The sequence below is a fragment of the Hyperolius riggenbachi genome, chromosome 2 (assembly GCF_040937935.1).
Source record: "Hyperolius riggenbachi isolate aHypRig1 chromosome 2, aHypRig1.pri, whole genome shotgun sequence".
Classification (NCBI taxonomy): domain Eukaryota; kingdom Metazoa; phylum Chordata; class Amphibia; order Anura; family Hyperoliidae; genus Hyperolius; species Hyperolius riggenbachi.
Window position 1 is genome coordinate 516,502,775 of NC_090647.1, and position 17,090 is coordinate 516,519,864.

The 17,090-nt window shown below is 45.0% G+C and overlaps 1 protein-coding gene across 1 annotated transcript in view; it reads right to left on the reverse strand.

Moving 5' to 3' along the window:
* Positions 1–17,090, reverse strand: part of LOC137547228 (enteropeptidase-like) — a 110,387-nt gene that overhangs the window by 36,287 nt on the left and 57,010 nt on the right. The window contains exons 4-5 of the mRNA XM_068270574.1: positions 12,676–12,841; positions 8,863–9,044 (exon numbers count right to left, since the gene is read on the reverse strand). Of these exons, the coding sequence (XP_068126675.1) occupies positions 8,863–9,044; positions 12,676–12,841 (348 nt within the window). The remainder of the gene's footprint in view (positions 1–8,862; positions 9,045–12,675; positions 12,842–17,090) is intronic.

The following is a 17,090-nucleotide window of genomic DNA, read 5'->3' on the forward strand; positions in this document are numbered from 1 at the left end:
ACGCCAGCTGTCAGACGCGGGGCAAGGGGGTGACTGGCCGAAATTGGCTTCTTCCGCTCAAACATTTCCTTCACGGACACCTGACTGCTGCTGTGGGCAGAGGAGCAGGAACCGCTCAAGGGCAGAGGCGGAGTGGAGGAGGGTGCCTGTGAAGGTGGAAGGGAGAAAGCGGCAGAAGCAGATGATGCACCTGAGGAGGAAGAGGAGAAGGAGGGTGACTTTTCTTTTGTGTGCTGCTGCTGCTTTTGCTCAGGTGGCCATCCCATTGCTGTTTGTGCCTTTTCTCCAGGTGCCTTCGTAAGGCACTTGTCCCTACGTGAGTGTTGGCCTTTCCACGGCTCAATTTTTGTTGGCAGAGCGAACAGATGGCTTTGCTCCGATCTGAGGCACACACATTAAAAAATTTCCACACCGCTGAGCCACCCTGGGATGTGGGCACTATGGGGACCTCAGCAGCTGATGCTGAAGGGCAAGTTGGCTGGCTGTACATAGGTGGCGATACATGGTGCCGGACACTGCCACCAGCTGTTTCTGATAAAGAGCTGCCCCAGCTTCTTTCAGCAACTTCTCTCCTCCTACTACTCTCTGACTCCCCCTCTGAACTGTCCCCCTCTTCATCTCCTCTATTGGGAACATACAGAGGATCCCTATCATCGTCATCATCGTAATCATCCTGCCCAGCTTCGCTTGCCTCAGACAAATCCAAACATGCACCATCAGTAGGTCCTTCATCCTCCTTACACGTTACATCCATAGTGTTGCCGCGTAACTCAGACATATGAGCTGGTGAAAATTCATCTGGCTGTAACAACAATGGCTGTGCATCAGTGATTTCAACACTAAATAATTCTTGCGAAGTGTCAAATGCAGCAGAAGTGGTGCTAGTAGTAGCGCTGGTGGCTGAGCAAGATGAGGTGTTCTGTGTCGCTAAATACTCAACCACGTCCTGACAATCTTGGGAGGTGATGGGACGTGCCTTCTTTCGAGCACTGTACTGTGGGCCAGGTCCACACGAAATTACATTTACACGACCTCGCGCAGACCTGCCAGGTGGCCTTCCTCTGGCTCTGGCACTACCTCTTCCTCTACCTGTTTTGTCCATATCGGGTATGCACGGAGTGGTATATCACACTGCGTGCACTCACGTAGGTAGGTGGGTTCACTTAACTGCACAGGTATGCGCACTGATGCGGTGGGTCCACTGAACAGAACAGGTATACAGTGGCGGGTTCACAGAACAGGTATGCAGTGGCAGGTTCACTGAACAGAACAGGTATGCAGTGGCGGGTTCACTGAACAGTACAGGTTTACAGTGGCGGGTTCACAGAACAGGTATGCAGTGGCAGGTTCACTGAACAGAACAGGTATGCAGTGACGGGTTCACTGAACACAACAGGTATGCAGTGGCGGGTTCACTGAACAGAACCGGTATACAGTAGCGGCTCCACTGAACAGAACAGGTATGCAGTGGCGGGTTCACTGAACAGTACAGGTATACAGTGGCGGGTTCACTGAACAGAACAGGTATGCAGTGGCGGGTTCACTGAACAGTACAGGTATACAGTGGCGGGTTCACTGAACAGAACAGGTATGCAGTCGCGGGTTCACTGAACAGAACAGGTATGCAGTGGCGGGTTCACTGAACAGAACAGGTATGCAGTGGTGGGTTCACAGAACAGGTATGCAGTGGCAGGTTCACTGAACAGAACAGGTATGCAGTGGCGGGTTCACAGAACAGGTATGCAGTGGCAGGTTCACTGAACACAACAGGTATGCAGTGGCGGGTTCACTGAACAGGTATACAGTGGCGGGTCCACTGAACAGAACAGGTATGCAGTGGCAGGTTCACTGAACACAACAGGTATGCAGTGGCGGGTACACTGAACACAACAGGTATGCAGTGGCGGGTTCACTGAACAGTACAGGTATGCAGTGGCGGGTTCACTGAACAGTACAGGTATACAGTGGCGGGTTCACTGAACACAACAGGTATGCAGTGGCGGGTTCACTGAACAGAACAGGTATGCAGTGGCGGGTTCACTGAACAGTACAGGTATGCAGTGGCGGGTTCACTGAACAGTACAGGTATACAGTGGCGGGTTCACTGAACACAACAGGTATGCAGTGGCGGGTTCACTGAACAGAACAGGTATGCAGTGGCGGGTTCACAGAACAGGTATGCAGTGGCAGGTTCACTGAACAGAACAGGTATGCAGTGGCGGGTTCACAGAACAGGTATGCAGTGGCAGGTTCACTGAACACAACAGGTATGCAGTGGCGGGTTCACTGAACAGGTATACAGTGGCGGGTCCACTGAACAGAACAGGTATGCAGTGGCAGGTTCACTGAACACAACAGGTATGCAGTGGTGGGTTCACAGAACAGGTATGCAGTGGTGGGTTCACTGAACAGGTATGCAGTGGTGGGTTCACAGAACAGGTATGCAGTGGCAGATTCACTGAACAGGTATGCAGTGGTGGGTTCACTGAACAGGTATGCAGTGGTGGGTTCTCTGAACAGGTATGCAGTGGTGGGTTCACAGTACAGGTATGCAGTAGTGGGTTCACAGAACAGGTATGCAGTGTTGGGTTCACTGAACAGGTATGCAGTGGTGGGTTCACAGAACAGGTATGCAGTGTTGGGTTCACTGAACAGGTATGCAGTGGTGGGTTCACAGTACAGGTATGCAGTGGTGGGTTCACAGAACAGGTATGCAGCCAGGAACAAGCTAAGCCTAACTAATCTTTCCCTATGAGAGACAGTCTGCAGCAGCTCGCCCTACTCTCACTAATGCAGGCACACGAGTGACCGTAATGGCCGCCGCTGCCTGCCTTATATAAGGGGGGTGGGGCTCCAGGGGCTAGTGTAGCCTAATTGGCTACACTGGGCCTGCTGACTGTGATGTAGAGGGTCAAAGTTGACCCTCCATGTGCATTATGGGGCGAAACGAACTTCCGCAAAGGTTCGCTTGCGGGACGCGAACGCGAACCAGTTCGCATGGAACCGTTCGCAGGCGAACCGTTCGGCCCAACTCTAGTGACAGCGCAAATAATGGTACAATGTGAGAGCTTTACCAAAATTTTTGCATATGCTCCATGATTTTTTAAAGAATATGTGTAATATTTTGTTGGATGCCAATAAATGCTAAACAAATTCACACATAATGTGCATGGCAACTTTAGCAAAGATTTGTGCATGTTTTGTGCATGTTCACCAATATTTCTCCATTTCTTAGCACTGTTTTCCATGAAATATGGGCCTTACACAATTTCCAATCATTGCGTCTGTTTGTATTTACATTGTATATGGCGTGTGTCTCCCACCTTTTTTTTTACATGAGAGAGTTATATTTATTTTAGGGTTATACTCAATAAAATTATTATTTGATCTCAGTTTTATTTTATAAAGAACACTCGAAAAAGCCTTTTTCACTAAAATCAATCTTTTGCTTTGCAAAAGATAAAGATTTCCAAATGTGTGAGCCCACCAAACAAGTTCTAGCACAAGATGAAGTAAACTATTAGCATGCCCTGTGCTTTGATGCCGGGTGCAGTAATAGTAGAGTAAATGTCTATACTAGGAGCAGCACAAAGTAATGGTAAGATCGAAATATCTCTTGTGACCTTTTGACACCGTAAGTATTGTGTATATCAGGGAGGAAAACTAATCCCAGCTTCATGCAGTGCAGCAGACATAAACCAGCCATCACGATGTAATCTGTGGGAATGAGGGTTGTTTTGGCTTGGCCTGAGGATGAATCTGAATCAGCGTGGTAGAGTGGAAGACCACTCCATAGAATGAGGTCATATCTTTTCTACTGTCCAAAAACACTGATCAAAAAGTAAACTTTGGTAGAATGCTGTGTAGTTGTTAAATGAGTATAACATTTGTAAATGTACACCTTTTTTACATTTTTGTCCATCAAAGTTATTACCTGAAGATGTTTTTAGTAATGTTTAAGGTGACAGACCAGCTCTATAGGTAACCTGTGTGACTAGCCCTTTTTCAGCGTCAGTTTCAGGTCCAAGGCAGTTCTGACCCTTGCTCACTCTCCTCCTTTCCACAACAAAATGGTCTACCATTGTTGCAGATTTTTCATAGATACGATCGTAACGGCCATAGATATGATTGCAAGTTGGATATTTTTAATGTTATCAATTAAATATGATTTTTTTCTTTTTAACTGAATTACACTAAATTAGTCCTCTGTGACTAGTGAAAGAGAAGTGGAACCTATCTATGTGGTATAGCTCTAGCCTCTAGCCTGACATCGACACAAACTGTTACAAACAGCTTATAAACAAAGGTTTTTTTTTTCCTTCACACAGACTGTGATGAGAGACCCCTGAAAAGCTTTCTAGTGTAGTTGGCTAAAAGCTCTAAAGGTATGAGGGGTTTAAAGAAGGACAGTTTTTTTTTATTGTTGTTCTTTAAAGTGGACCTGAACTCTTGCACAGGACAGAAGGCAAACATAAAGAATGTACCCTGTATGTATTTAGAGAGTTTAGCCTCTCCAATTCACCCTTATCTGTGACTAATCACCAGAGTAATTTGGTCTCTCACCTGTGTCAGCTGGATGCCTCGGCAGAGCAGCTATTTTGTAAACACAGGATGTTAACCCTATGTCTGCTTCCAAAAAAGCAGGAAGTAGACACACTGCAGATGTATTACGTGATTTGTATCAGCTGTAACAAAGAAATGTTTTTTTAAAGGTAATTATGCTGTTGCTTTTCTTTTAGAGCAGAGAGTAAGTTGTGAGTTCAGATCCGCTTTAAAGGTGGCGATTAAAGGTACTATTTTTTCCTCAGAAGCAACCATTCTATGAGATTTTTACAATTGAATTGTACAAAAAACGATGCCGTACATAAAAACTTTGAATCAATTCTTCAACTGGAATACAGAATTTTGTCAATCGGAATGTTGGATTTTATAATTGAACTTGAAGAGAGAAAGTTCCTTTAGCCAGTTTTACCCCCTCTACTCTGGAACACCCAAATTGATGAAGAAGAAAAGCAACATTGAAATGTGGAGCAGTGAGTCATAGACACTGTCAGTGAGATGATCTGAAGAAGCTTTGGAAACAGGCACACAGGCTACTAGACTAGCATTTTGGGTTAAAGCGGTATTGTCACCATAAAAATCAAATTTCAACAGCAACTGGTCTGAGTGTATTAAGTGATAAAGATGCTAATCCTGCATTTAAAACTTTCAAAACTTTTTCTGCTGTTATGATTTGGAGTTATCATATACCTTAGGAGCACTGGCCCTTTAGTAGTCGGTGCCAAAGAATTGCATGCTGGGGGTTCTTTTTATATATAATATATTCCTCCTCTTCCCTTTATTTCCCTGCCTGCTGCTTGTCTGAAACCTAATCCCGTACTCACTCAGCGATTGGAGGAGACAAGAAAAAAAGTAAAGGGCAGAAATGACATCACAAGTTAGCCTTAACTGTGGGCAAAAGACATGGCCCCCACCAGGAACAGAATTCTCGTCATTTACGATATAACATTCACTGAAATCAAAACGTGGATAGTACAATACATGTGTTATGTATGTAGATCAAGTATTTATCTACTTATATATGTGTTGTTTTACCCTGGCATAGTATGGCTAATCCTACTGCTTTAAGAAACAGGTACTTGGTCATAATTTATTTCTGAAAATGTGGGCCTTTTGAGCTTGTGGTGGTGGAGCAGACGTGCACAGAAGAGCTATTAAGGATGCTCATTTGGACTCTGCGGAATTGAAATTTCCGCATTTCCGATCGTAAATCAGCATTTCTGATTGAAACTTAGAAAACGGAATTCGGAAATTGGAATTCAGCGGAAATCCCATTTACCATAGCGTTGTAATGTTAACCCAATCACAGAACTCGGAAGCATTGGACCAATCTGAGAATGCAGAATTTTTATGCAAAAATTGGATTAATGCAATCATTTTAGACCAATAAAAGATATATGTTGCATTCTCTAATGCAAAAAAAAAAAAAAAAAGATATACTCCTCGGAAATAAAAAAAATTGGAAATGGGAAAAACTGAAAATCGGAAATTGGAAAATCATTAATGGAAAAAACTAAACATTGGAAATTGGCATTGGCAAAAAATAGGAATTACTGTGGAATCGAAAAAGGCCATTTCCAACCATCCCTAACAGCTATAACGGCAAATAAAAAAATATAGGAATTTTCTCCACATTAAGTTACAAGTTATCTCTACGGAGGCAGGCAGAGCTGATGTCAGATTTGTGCATCATCATTACAAATTTACTTCTGATTCTCATTTCTACTCAGCATTTCAGCTTTAATTGCTAATTGATATTACTTCTCACATTGCAGTCATTGACATCTGGCTGGTGCGTCCCGCCTCCCTTTCCTGGTGATAAGTGCTCTCATGTGTGAGGTTATAATAGTTTAACTCGTAATGGGAGACTTAACATGAGAAAATATGCAAATAGAGACTACACCTGTGTTCCTAGAGTAGATGGGGATTTTGAATTATCATAAATTGCTCCACTCTGTAGTTTATTTATTTTACATAACAGAACACCCGGCCTTCAAGTCCAACATTATTTCACGGATCTGTATCTTCTCTGTGTGATATAATGATAAATACCCTTGAGCTGATCTGTGAGATTTTGCAGCACGCTCAGTATATCTTGAAACCTATATCAACTCTCGAAGCAAAATTATTGCCACAGTGTGCTCTAGTGGCTTGTGCAACTAAATCAGGCCTCGCCTGTCCAACTAGGCTGTTTCTGTAATAATATTCAATGCAAAGTCCCAGCTCAGTGAAAGCACTTTGGTTAAAGACATGCACTAAAGTTGTGTACACACGCTTGACGAAATTTGGCCGTGGTGGCCATTGTGACTGGAAATCTAGTGAGGTGGCTGATGGGAAGGGGAGGCCCAGACTTTGTTCTATCTCCTTCAGGGCCGGTTCTAGCAACAATGGGGCCCCTGGGCAAAATTGACCTGGAGACCACTCAACAGACATCCCCTGCTGACCAAAAAGCGGCATTAGGGGCCTTTTCATGCAGCCAAATTTCCCCCCAGGGCCCCTGAGCATGCTGCTGTCAGTCTGTAGTTCTATGCACTCCTGTCTTCATCCTCCATGACCTGACATGTATTATTACATAATAACACACTATTGGTAACAGAGAAGATGAGCTCAGTGGTGGATGAAGACGGGAGCGCACAGAGTCACAGACAAAATAACCGCGCCTGCTGGGACAGGTGAGACGCTACTCTGTCAATGAGTCTGCAGAGGCTCCAGGGAGCAACAGTTAAGTTGGGGGGAGACACCGTGGAAACCCCTACAGGCTCTGGATCCCTGAGGAAAATTGCCCCCTTTGCCTCCAGTCCTGTTCTTCTTCCACCAGGGCCACTCCCATGCTCCCCTTGATGTTGCTGCTGCTCATCCAACCCTTTGACAGAAGAACATATCAGAGTGGCTGTAGTGCTTGAGGAAGATGTATTAATATTAAATAGGGCCCTAGTCAAGATAGCAGCTTTTGCCCACCACTGATGGTCACCTGGCTTTTTTTAGTAAGATTTGGTAGGGGCTAGCATCTACCAGTCCCCTAGACTCCCTCCAGGACCTAGGTAACTACCTAGGTTTGCCTTGTGGATGATCCGGTTCTGACTTGGTGTTACCTCTTCCAGTGTCAGGTCCCTCCTACACTTCTGCTGCAGCCAATTGTTCTCTTCCGTGTTTCGCATATCACATGAATTTACGCAACATGCAAGGAAACTCAGACCAAGAGCAAGGCAGAGGAGACCCAGTGTCTTGAGCGGAAGGGAAGTGGGGACCTGAGACTGGAAGAGGTAGGCAGTCACTACCGCCACTCTGATTTGTGGCTCTGTCAATGGCAGGATGAGTGGTGACATCCAAGGGAGCACGGGAGGGGAACCTGGTAGAGGAGGGTAGAAGAAGGTCTGGAAAATCAATTACCCCTTCACACACTCTTATGCAAACACCCTCATGCAAATACTTACAGCAGACCAAACAGCCAGGAACCACTACCATAAAAGTTTAGTTTAAAGCCGGGGTCTCAGAGAAAAATGCATTATTTTGTGTAGGCGCATACACCGCACAGCTCTCCTGTATTTATATGTATCCTAACTTCGGAAAAAGAGGGCGGCTCGGTACTGCAAATGCACAAGTGCAGTGCCGGAGTTTTCTGTTTTTGGAAGTACTGAATGCTTCTGAGCCCTCTCAAGTGCTCAGGGATGTGTATACAACCAGTTGGTCGAATACACACAACGTGACAACCCGAGAGGAGCAAGCAAAGACAGGGAAGGCTCAGAGCCTTCACCGTACAGCATGTGAAAAGTGAAAATGAATTTGGATCGTTTGGGTAGAGGTGGCATCATTTTCATGTATAGCAGCTGCTGACAGTGGCGTAACTACAACTCATGGGGCCCCTAGTAAAACTTTAATGGGCCCCTAAACTGTTACACCCCTTCCCATGCCTCCCCTTGGTGCCCATAATGGTCTTGGGACCCGTCTCACAAGGGTCATTAAACAAGTGTGGCCATCATGATCTTCACACCCATAACAGGTATAGCCACAAAAACACCTGATCTGAAGTATAGATCCTGTATCAGAGGAATGGAAGGTCGGTAGTTAGGGCCCCCGGCCCACAACACTGGGCCCCACTGTGATCACAGGTGCCGCTCCCCTCTAGTTACGCCCCTGGCTGCTGAAAAAAAATGTCAAAGACTACTATTGGCTCCTGAAAAACAATGGATTGAATTTTTATAGTCCAGTAAAGTTGCTTTGACAGTAGTCAGGATGTGACAAATAAGGAATCAAGGCAGGATATAATTATGCCACGACATTGCCTTTTTGTTGTCCATTTACCTGTGTAATTGACGCTAACTTCTAGATGCATCATAGCTATGTCAGAGTCCTTAGTGCGTCTGTTATAATGCGGGTTGATGACAATCTGGTCAATCCATATGGACTTTGCCGGTGGGTAAGTCAGGTTCGAACTGTCGTGCATTCCTAAAACGGCTCTCCAATTAGACGGTATTAAGTTTCGTCTGCGGGAAGACAAAAATAAAAGTTCAAATTATTAATGGCTGAGTGATGAGCTTGAATGATTCGTCCTCCATGTTCCAAGATAATCTTTGACCTTATTCACGGTACACATAATTTCAAGCTTTATATCGGATTAAGTGAGAGAGTTTATTATAATTGAAAAGCTCTTAATGTTTTCTAACTGCTCCACAGGACGTGAGTTCCCTAACATAGAATTATCAGCAGATTCCCTGATTCCAGCCAGAAAACTATAAATTATAACAGTAGCGGGAACAACAATGCAATTATGAAAGGGCTGTTAACTTAATTATTATGATCCTTTAAACAGCTAAGTTAAAAGTCTCAAACCAATTAGTCATCAGCCCCATGACGCAAATGATTAGCATGCTCTGGTTGATAAACAATTATTGGTTTGAATGATTGGTTCTTGGCACCTTGGTGCTGCATCAGGAAAGGAAGCATGCCGTAAACACCACCGCTAAAATCTGCTTCACAACCAAATGGAACATCATTTAGATTCCTGCAAGGCGATATTATGTGCTAACCAAACACATGGGTATTAATGACCTGGTCTCTAGTTGGTCCAGTAGAAGCAGCTTTAGTATTAATTTTTCAGAACTGGTACTGTGTGAGCACAGAGCACCATACAATATACCGTATGGGACTACTCCAATGGAAATAGGCCACAATTCACTAAGATTATGCTGGTGATAATAAGGCAAGTGAAAACTTATTACCACACATTAGTGTTAATTCACTAAAGGAGCTTGCCTTATTAACAGTGCTGCTCGGATACCCCTTTTCAAAATTCAAATTGAATTCGGATTTGGATACCCAGATATCCAGAACCGAATCGGATATCCGAATCCAAACTTTTTGGTATCCGAGTAGAATCGGATATCCGAACCCAATATCCTGGATATCCGGTCGGATTCGGATATCCGGATAGAAAGTGGCCTGTAAATGGCTTAAATTGCTTCCAAACACCCCCCTCCCCCCCCCCCCCCCCTCTCTCTCTCTAGGTCTGAATGCCTCCGAAAGGGATTTTTGCCATTGAAGGCCTCTGCTCGGATATCCTAACTAACTATCCGCCCGGATTTTGGATTTTACATGGAAAATCCGAATGTGCTCGGATAGTGCTATTCGGATTTACAAAGATATCCGAATTCCAATTCAAAGTTCGGATTATCTAGGTAGTTCGGATACCTGAATATTGGATGAGCAGCACTGCTTATTAACAAATATTTCACAGTGAGAGCATTGCCTTATCACTCCAGTCCTCCAGTCCTCTTCTGCTGCCAGGACAATTACAGCTAGCCTGTGTAGGACAGCAAGGAAAGGAGAGAAAGAGGCTGTGGCTTTGTGTGTGTGTGCGCGTGTGTATGTGTGACTGAGTATATATATATATATATATATATATATATATATATATATATATATATATATATATATATATATATGCTTGCTTGGTTTCTCTCCCTCCATTATTGTGTGCATGCTGTGTATATTCCTCTCAATACAGAGTCCCCTTCTGCTGCATAAGCTAGTAAAAAATAAAGCAGACAGCTCAGAATGCTTCACTTTACACTGCAGTAACACTCAACGACAGCTCAGTCCATTTGATAACTCCTCCCACACTTAACACTTGCATTCCTCTCTGTGAATTAACATCCTGGGGTTGTTTCACAAAAGAGCGCTAACTGATAGCATGTGCGTGCTATGCCGTTAACACGCGAAGTGCTACGCTCGCATCACGCGATAACCAACGTTTGCACGCGATCTGGGGCGCAAAAGTCTGAGTTATCGCGCAACCATTAGTTATCATGCGGGCGCAAGACTTTACGCATGCAAAAGTGCACGCGCAGTACTTTGCGTGTTAACTGCATAGCATGCCCGTGCTATCAGTTAGCACTCTTTTGTGAATCAACGCCACTGTCTTTAACTTTAAAATTCTGTAGTTATTTTAAGGATTGATACCTTAAAGTGAACCTCCGGACTAAAAATCTTTTCAGCAGAACTGAAAAGGCTTGGTGTTTCTTTAACAGTTTCACAGCATCAGAACTTTGTTTTTCTTACCAAAGCATCATTTTTAGCTGCATTTTTAGCTTAGCTCCACCCATCAAAGAAAAAATGCCCGGGCTTTTTTTCCCTGATGCTGTGCAGAGCATGATGGGATTTCCTATGTTGTTGTTCACGTTGCCTAGCAACTGGGAGAGGTGCTCAGGACACAGGACAGTTGGAACTTTGTCTCATGCTCCCTGTCACCTCTTTTCAACCAAAAAGGTGGCTGCCATCATGAAATCAAACATTTGCCTGTTCTTTTAAAACAGGGTGGGTAAGAGATTATATTACCTATCTATTTTAATTAACATAACTAATGTAACTTAATGACAGTATGTTTGTTTAGGCTGGAGTTCCTCTTTATCTTTAAAAATCACGCCTTAACTTAGAGAGAGAATCCTTATTTTAAGGTTTGCCTGAGGTAAATCGCTTAGCGAATACTACATGATTTATCACCATGGTGATAACAGAACAACACAGAATCGTTATTAAAGACAGAAGATGAGCTTAGTGAATTGTGGCCAATGTCTGTACTTGGGATCATTTGGGCCAAGTGAATGCTTACTTTTAAAGTCAAAGCAGTTACTTTGGGCGCCAGAGGCCCCCGGGTAAAATGGGTGCCACCATAGGTGCCTATGTTATAAGCTACAACTCGCATCTATTACAGGTAGTTTGGGCCACAGTTTGTGCCTCCAGCACCCAAATTACCCTTGATAGGTACTAATCAAGCCTATTAACGTACGCGCCTATGGCAGCAATCATATTATTGGTAGATAGTGGGTGTGCTTAGGGTTAGGTATATCCGTGGGGGGTCTTAGGGTTAGGTATCTTGGGGGGGTGTCTTAGGATTAGGCATCTCCTTTGGGGGGGGGGGAATCTTAGGGTTAGGTATCCCGGGAGGAGTTAGGCTTAGGCTTTGCCGTGGGGGGTTCTTAGAGCTAGGTAACCCGGGATGGGTTAGAGCTAGGCTTTGCTGGGGGGGGGTCTTAGAGTTAGGAATAGCCATGTGGGTGGGGGGGGGGGCTTAGGGTTATACCAGCAGCTCCCTCATCTGGTGCCCAAATTTCTTCAGTGCCCTTATTGAATGTATGTGGGGAGGGGGGATCATAAGCCAGGTCGTCAAGGTGTTCAATAGGATGTCTACCAACACAAACAAGGATCCAAAGTTCACTGCATACAATCGTCCTACCGATCAGAATGAAACCATTTTCTGGAACTAATTTATTCCTTCTTCTGTTCTGCTCTGTGATTCTCCAGGCAACAAAGTCACTTCAGGGCTTCCGCGAAGCAGAGCATGGCCCCTCTTGTTTACTGTTTCGGAGTAAGTGGAAATGTAACGGAGGCAGACAATAAGAATGATTATAATAATATAATTCTAGGTACGGAGACTGCCCCATGTCTCCTGAGTAGGCAGGTAACACTTTGCTGTGCGCATTGTCACAGGTGGGCCGAGTGCACTGCGCAACAAAAGATAATTGGAAAAGTACAAAAGAAAGAAAAGTACAACAAGAACTGTAAAAACTCTCTAAAGAACAAGTTTGGATTTTAGTGGAATGTAAAATGATGACGTACCCGTAGACACAGTGTGCTGCTGACACCAGCCACTCATTGTTCAGCAGCGATGCTCCACATACTTGTCTCCCATTATAATAGAGGGAAGCAATCCAAGGCCATGCACCCACCCTGGCATCCGTTCCGCCAACTATCCTTGAGCTATCCAGAATCGTCTTTCCACATTCTGTAGGGAAATATAACCAGCACAAAATTGTTATGTGTTGTGAAGAGAAAGAGGCTTAAAAAGAATGTTGCGTGAACTCAGTTGCCTAAAAAAAAAGAAAGTATTTGTATTAGAAAAGACAGGGCTGAAAATTATTGAAATCATTATAACAAAGACCCAGAGCCTGGTGCATAAAAAGTTGTTGAATTATTATTTTTTTAACACATTGTTTTCTTAAAGTGACACTGAAGCTAAATAAATAAATAAATAAATAAAATTATAATATAATGACTTTTATGTGTCGTATGGATAAGTTATAAAACATTAGTAGTGAAGAAAAGAGTCTCATTTTTCTTTTCAGCTATATAGCTTTTTTTGTTTTGTTATAACAGTACATCATTCCATTGTATTTGCTATTTACAAACTGCACACTGTATTTTAAACTGTGAAACGGCACAGAGCTAATGACCCTTTGAACTTTCCTGCAGTAAAACCTTAAAGTGGATCCGAGATAAACTTTTACTCATTGCATAATTGTGTTCCTTTCATATAGTGTATAGGGCATTCCTCAAGCCAAACACTTTTTTGTTTTGTTTTAATACTCTAATTCCCTATAAACTAAACAAGCCCCACCCACAGCTTCTCTAGAGTGCTTTGGCACTCTGAGCCTTAGTAGCAAGGGCTTATGGGAGCTCAGTCTGGGCAGGAGGAGGAGAAGGTGTTACTAGCCAGATATTTCAGAGGCAGAGGGGAGGAGGGAGGAGGAGAGGGGAGTGAAGTTTTTACAGGATGAGGGCTGGAGATACACATCAGATAGCCTGTGTGTAATGTGACAAACAAAACATGGCCACTCTCATTGTATCACAGGAATAAATAATCATAAACTGTTGAAGCTGTTTCCAGCTAGATTTGCTTTCTAAACTTTAGATAAGATATATAGACAAATTCCTTGTTATAGTTAGTTTTTCATCTCGGATCCGCTTTAAACAAACAAGAAACAGTGAGAGACATTTTGAGATAAGCGCTTCATAAAACAGCGCTGTAGATCAAGAGAGCTCAGAGAAGCTCTTTTTCATAGATAACAACTGAAGTTTCTTAACCCTTCTTGTACTAGGAACAATATAAGACTCATATCTTTGCTACCAATGTTCTATTTCTTAGCTGTGACACATACAAATCATTGTATGATAAGTTTATTTTCACTTCAGATTCCCTTTAAAGTTTTACCTACCCACATAGAATTATCAAAACACACAAACACACCAAAATGTACTGTATTATGTCTGTCAATGTCCTCTTCTGATTTTCTTCCCCGCCCCATTTTGTGCAGGGTCTTTAAAGGGACCCCGAGCAGTAGTTAAAATCAAAACTTTCACTTACCATGGGGCTTCCTCCAGCCCACCGTAGGCCGCATCCTCCTGGCTCTTCTGCGGGTCCCACTGGTGGTTCTGTTGCCGGCGACACACTTCCTGATTTTGAATCCTTGGCACCCGCTTTGCGTCATCACGCTGGCCACTCAGCGTCATCATGGCGGCCGGCATGACAGTACTGCTCATGCACAGTTTCCTACCTTCGAAACCGCACATGCGCAATACTGGCACGCTGGACGACGTGATGATGCTGAACGGTCAGTGCGATGATACGAAGCGGGCACCAGAGATTCAAAATCAGGAAGTGTCGGCCCGGGTGTCGCCGGCAACAGAGCCGCCAGCGGGACCTGCAGAAGAGCCAGGAGGGAAGCGGGGGACCTCGAGGCCTACGGTGGGGTGGAGGAAGCCCCAGGTAAGTAAAAGTTTTGATTGTAATTACTGCCCGGGGTCCCTTTAAGTATTCATTGCCAGCCCCCTCTTCATTCTTCAGTGTACCGCCAGATTTAAGGCCCTTTTCCACTTATGCAAATCTTCCACATTAGGCTGCTATCCGATTCCCAAGCAGACGAAAAAACTAGACAGCATAGAGCATTGCAACTCATCATGCACCTGAATCGTTATTTTGCAACGTAATTCACAATTACGATGCAAAATCCTAACCTGAAATTTCTTAAGACATCATGATTAACCACTTGCCGACCGCCCACAGCCGATGGGCGGCGGCAAAGTGGATCCCTAAAGGACCGCAATACGCTCAAGGGCGTTGCGTCCTTTTCGCATGCCGGGGGAGCGCTCGCGTCATTGATGACGCGCGCTTCCCCCGGCAACTGGCTCCGCCCACCCGCCGCAACATCCCGCCGGCCATACGGAAGCGCCGGCGAGATGTTAACCCCGCGATCGCCGCTACAAAGTGTATAATACACTTTGTAATGTATACAAGCTGCCTCCTGCCCTGGTGGTCCCAGTGTCCGAGGGACCACCAGGGCAGGCTGCAGCCACCCTAGTCTGCACCCAAACACACTGATCTGCCCCCCCCGCCCCCTTATCGCCCACAGCACCCCTCAGACCCCCCCCTGCCCACCCCCCAGACCACTGTTTGCACCCAATCACCCCCCTAATAACCCATCAATCACTCCCTGTCACTATTTGTCAACGCTATCTTTTTTTTAGTCCCTAAACTGCCGCCTGCTTCCTCCTGATCACCCCCCACCCCTCAGATTCTCCCCAGAACCCCCCCCCCCCCCCCATGTACTGTATGCATCTATCCCCCCTTATCACCTGTCAATCACCTGTCAATCACCCATCAATCACCCATCAATCACCCATCAATCACCCCCTGTCACTGCCACCCAACAATCAGCCCCTAACCTGCCCCTTGCGGGCAATCTGATCACCCATCCACACCAATAGATCGCCCGCAGATCCGACATCAGATCACCTCCCAAGTGCAGTGTTTACATCTGTTATCTTCTCTAAACACCCACTAATTACCCATCAATCACCCCCTATCACCACCTGTCACTGTTACCTATCAGAGCAGACCCTAATCTGCTCCTTGCGGGCACCCAATCACCCGCCCACACGCTCAGATTGCCCTCTGACCCCCCCTTATCAATTCACCAGTGCATTAATTACATCTGTTCTTCCCTGTAATAACCCACTGATCACCTGTCAATCACCCGCCAATCACCTATCACCCATCAATCACCCCCTGTCACTGCCACCCATCAATCAGCCCCTAACCTGCCCCTTGCGGGCAATCTGATCACCCACCCACACCATTAGATCGCCCGCATACCCGCCGTCAGATTACCTCCCAAATGTATTGTTTACATCTGTTATCTTCTCTAAACACCCACTAATTATCCATCAATCACCCATCAATCACCCCCTATCACCACCTGTCACTGTTACCTATCAGATCAGACCCTAATCTGCCCCTTGCAGGCACCCAATCACCCGCCCACACGCTCAGATTGCCCTCTGACCCCCCCTTATCAATTCACCAGTGCATTAACCTCCCAAGTGCATTGCATCTGCTCTCTCCTCTAAACACCCACTAATTACCCATCAATCACCCCCTGTCACTGCTACCCATCAGATTAGACCCCTATCTGCCCCTAGGGCACCCAATCACCCGCCCACACCCTCAGACCCCAGCCCTGATCACCTCGCCAGTGCATTACTTGCATCTATTCCCCCCACTAATCACACCTTGAGACACCCATCAATCACCTCCTGTCACCACCTGTCACCCCCTAGCACACCTACCCATCAGATCAGGCCCTAATTTGCCCCGTGTGGGCTCCTGATCACTCGGTCAAACCCTCAGATCCCCCTCAGACCCCCTTCCGATCACCTCCCCAGTGCATTGAGTGCATCTATTTTGCCCTCTAATCACCCCCTGAGACACCCATCAATCACCTCCTGTCACCCCCCTAGCACTCCTATCCATCAGATCAGGCCCAATACAACCTGTCATCTAAAAGGCCACCTTGCTTATGACCGGTTCCACAAAATTCGCCCCCTCATAGACCACCTGTCATCAAAATTTGCAGATGCTTATACCCCTGAACAGTCATTTTGAGACATTTGGTTTCCACACTACTCACGGTTTTGGGCCCGTAAAATGCCAGGGCGGTATAGGAACCCCACAAGTGACCCCATTTTAGAAAAAAGACACCCCAAGGTATTCTGTTAGGTGTATGACGAGTTCATAGAAGATTTTATTTTTTGTCAAAAGTTAGCAGAAATTGATTTTTATTGTTTTTTTCTTCACAAAGTGTCATTTTTCACTAACTTGTGACAAAAAATAAAATCTATGAACTCGCGATACACCTAACGGAATACCTTGGGGTGTCTTCTTTCTAAAATGGGGTCACTTGTGGGTGCCTATACTG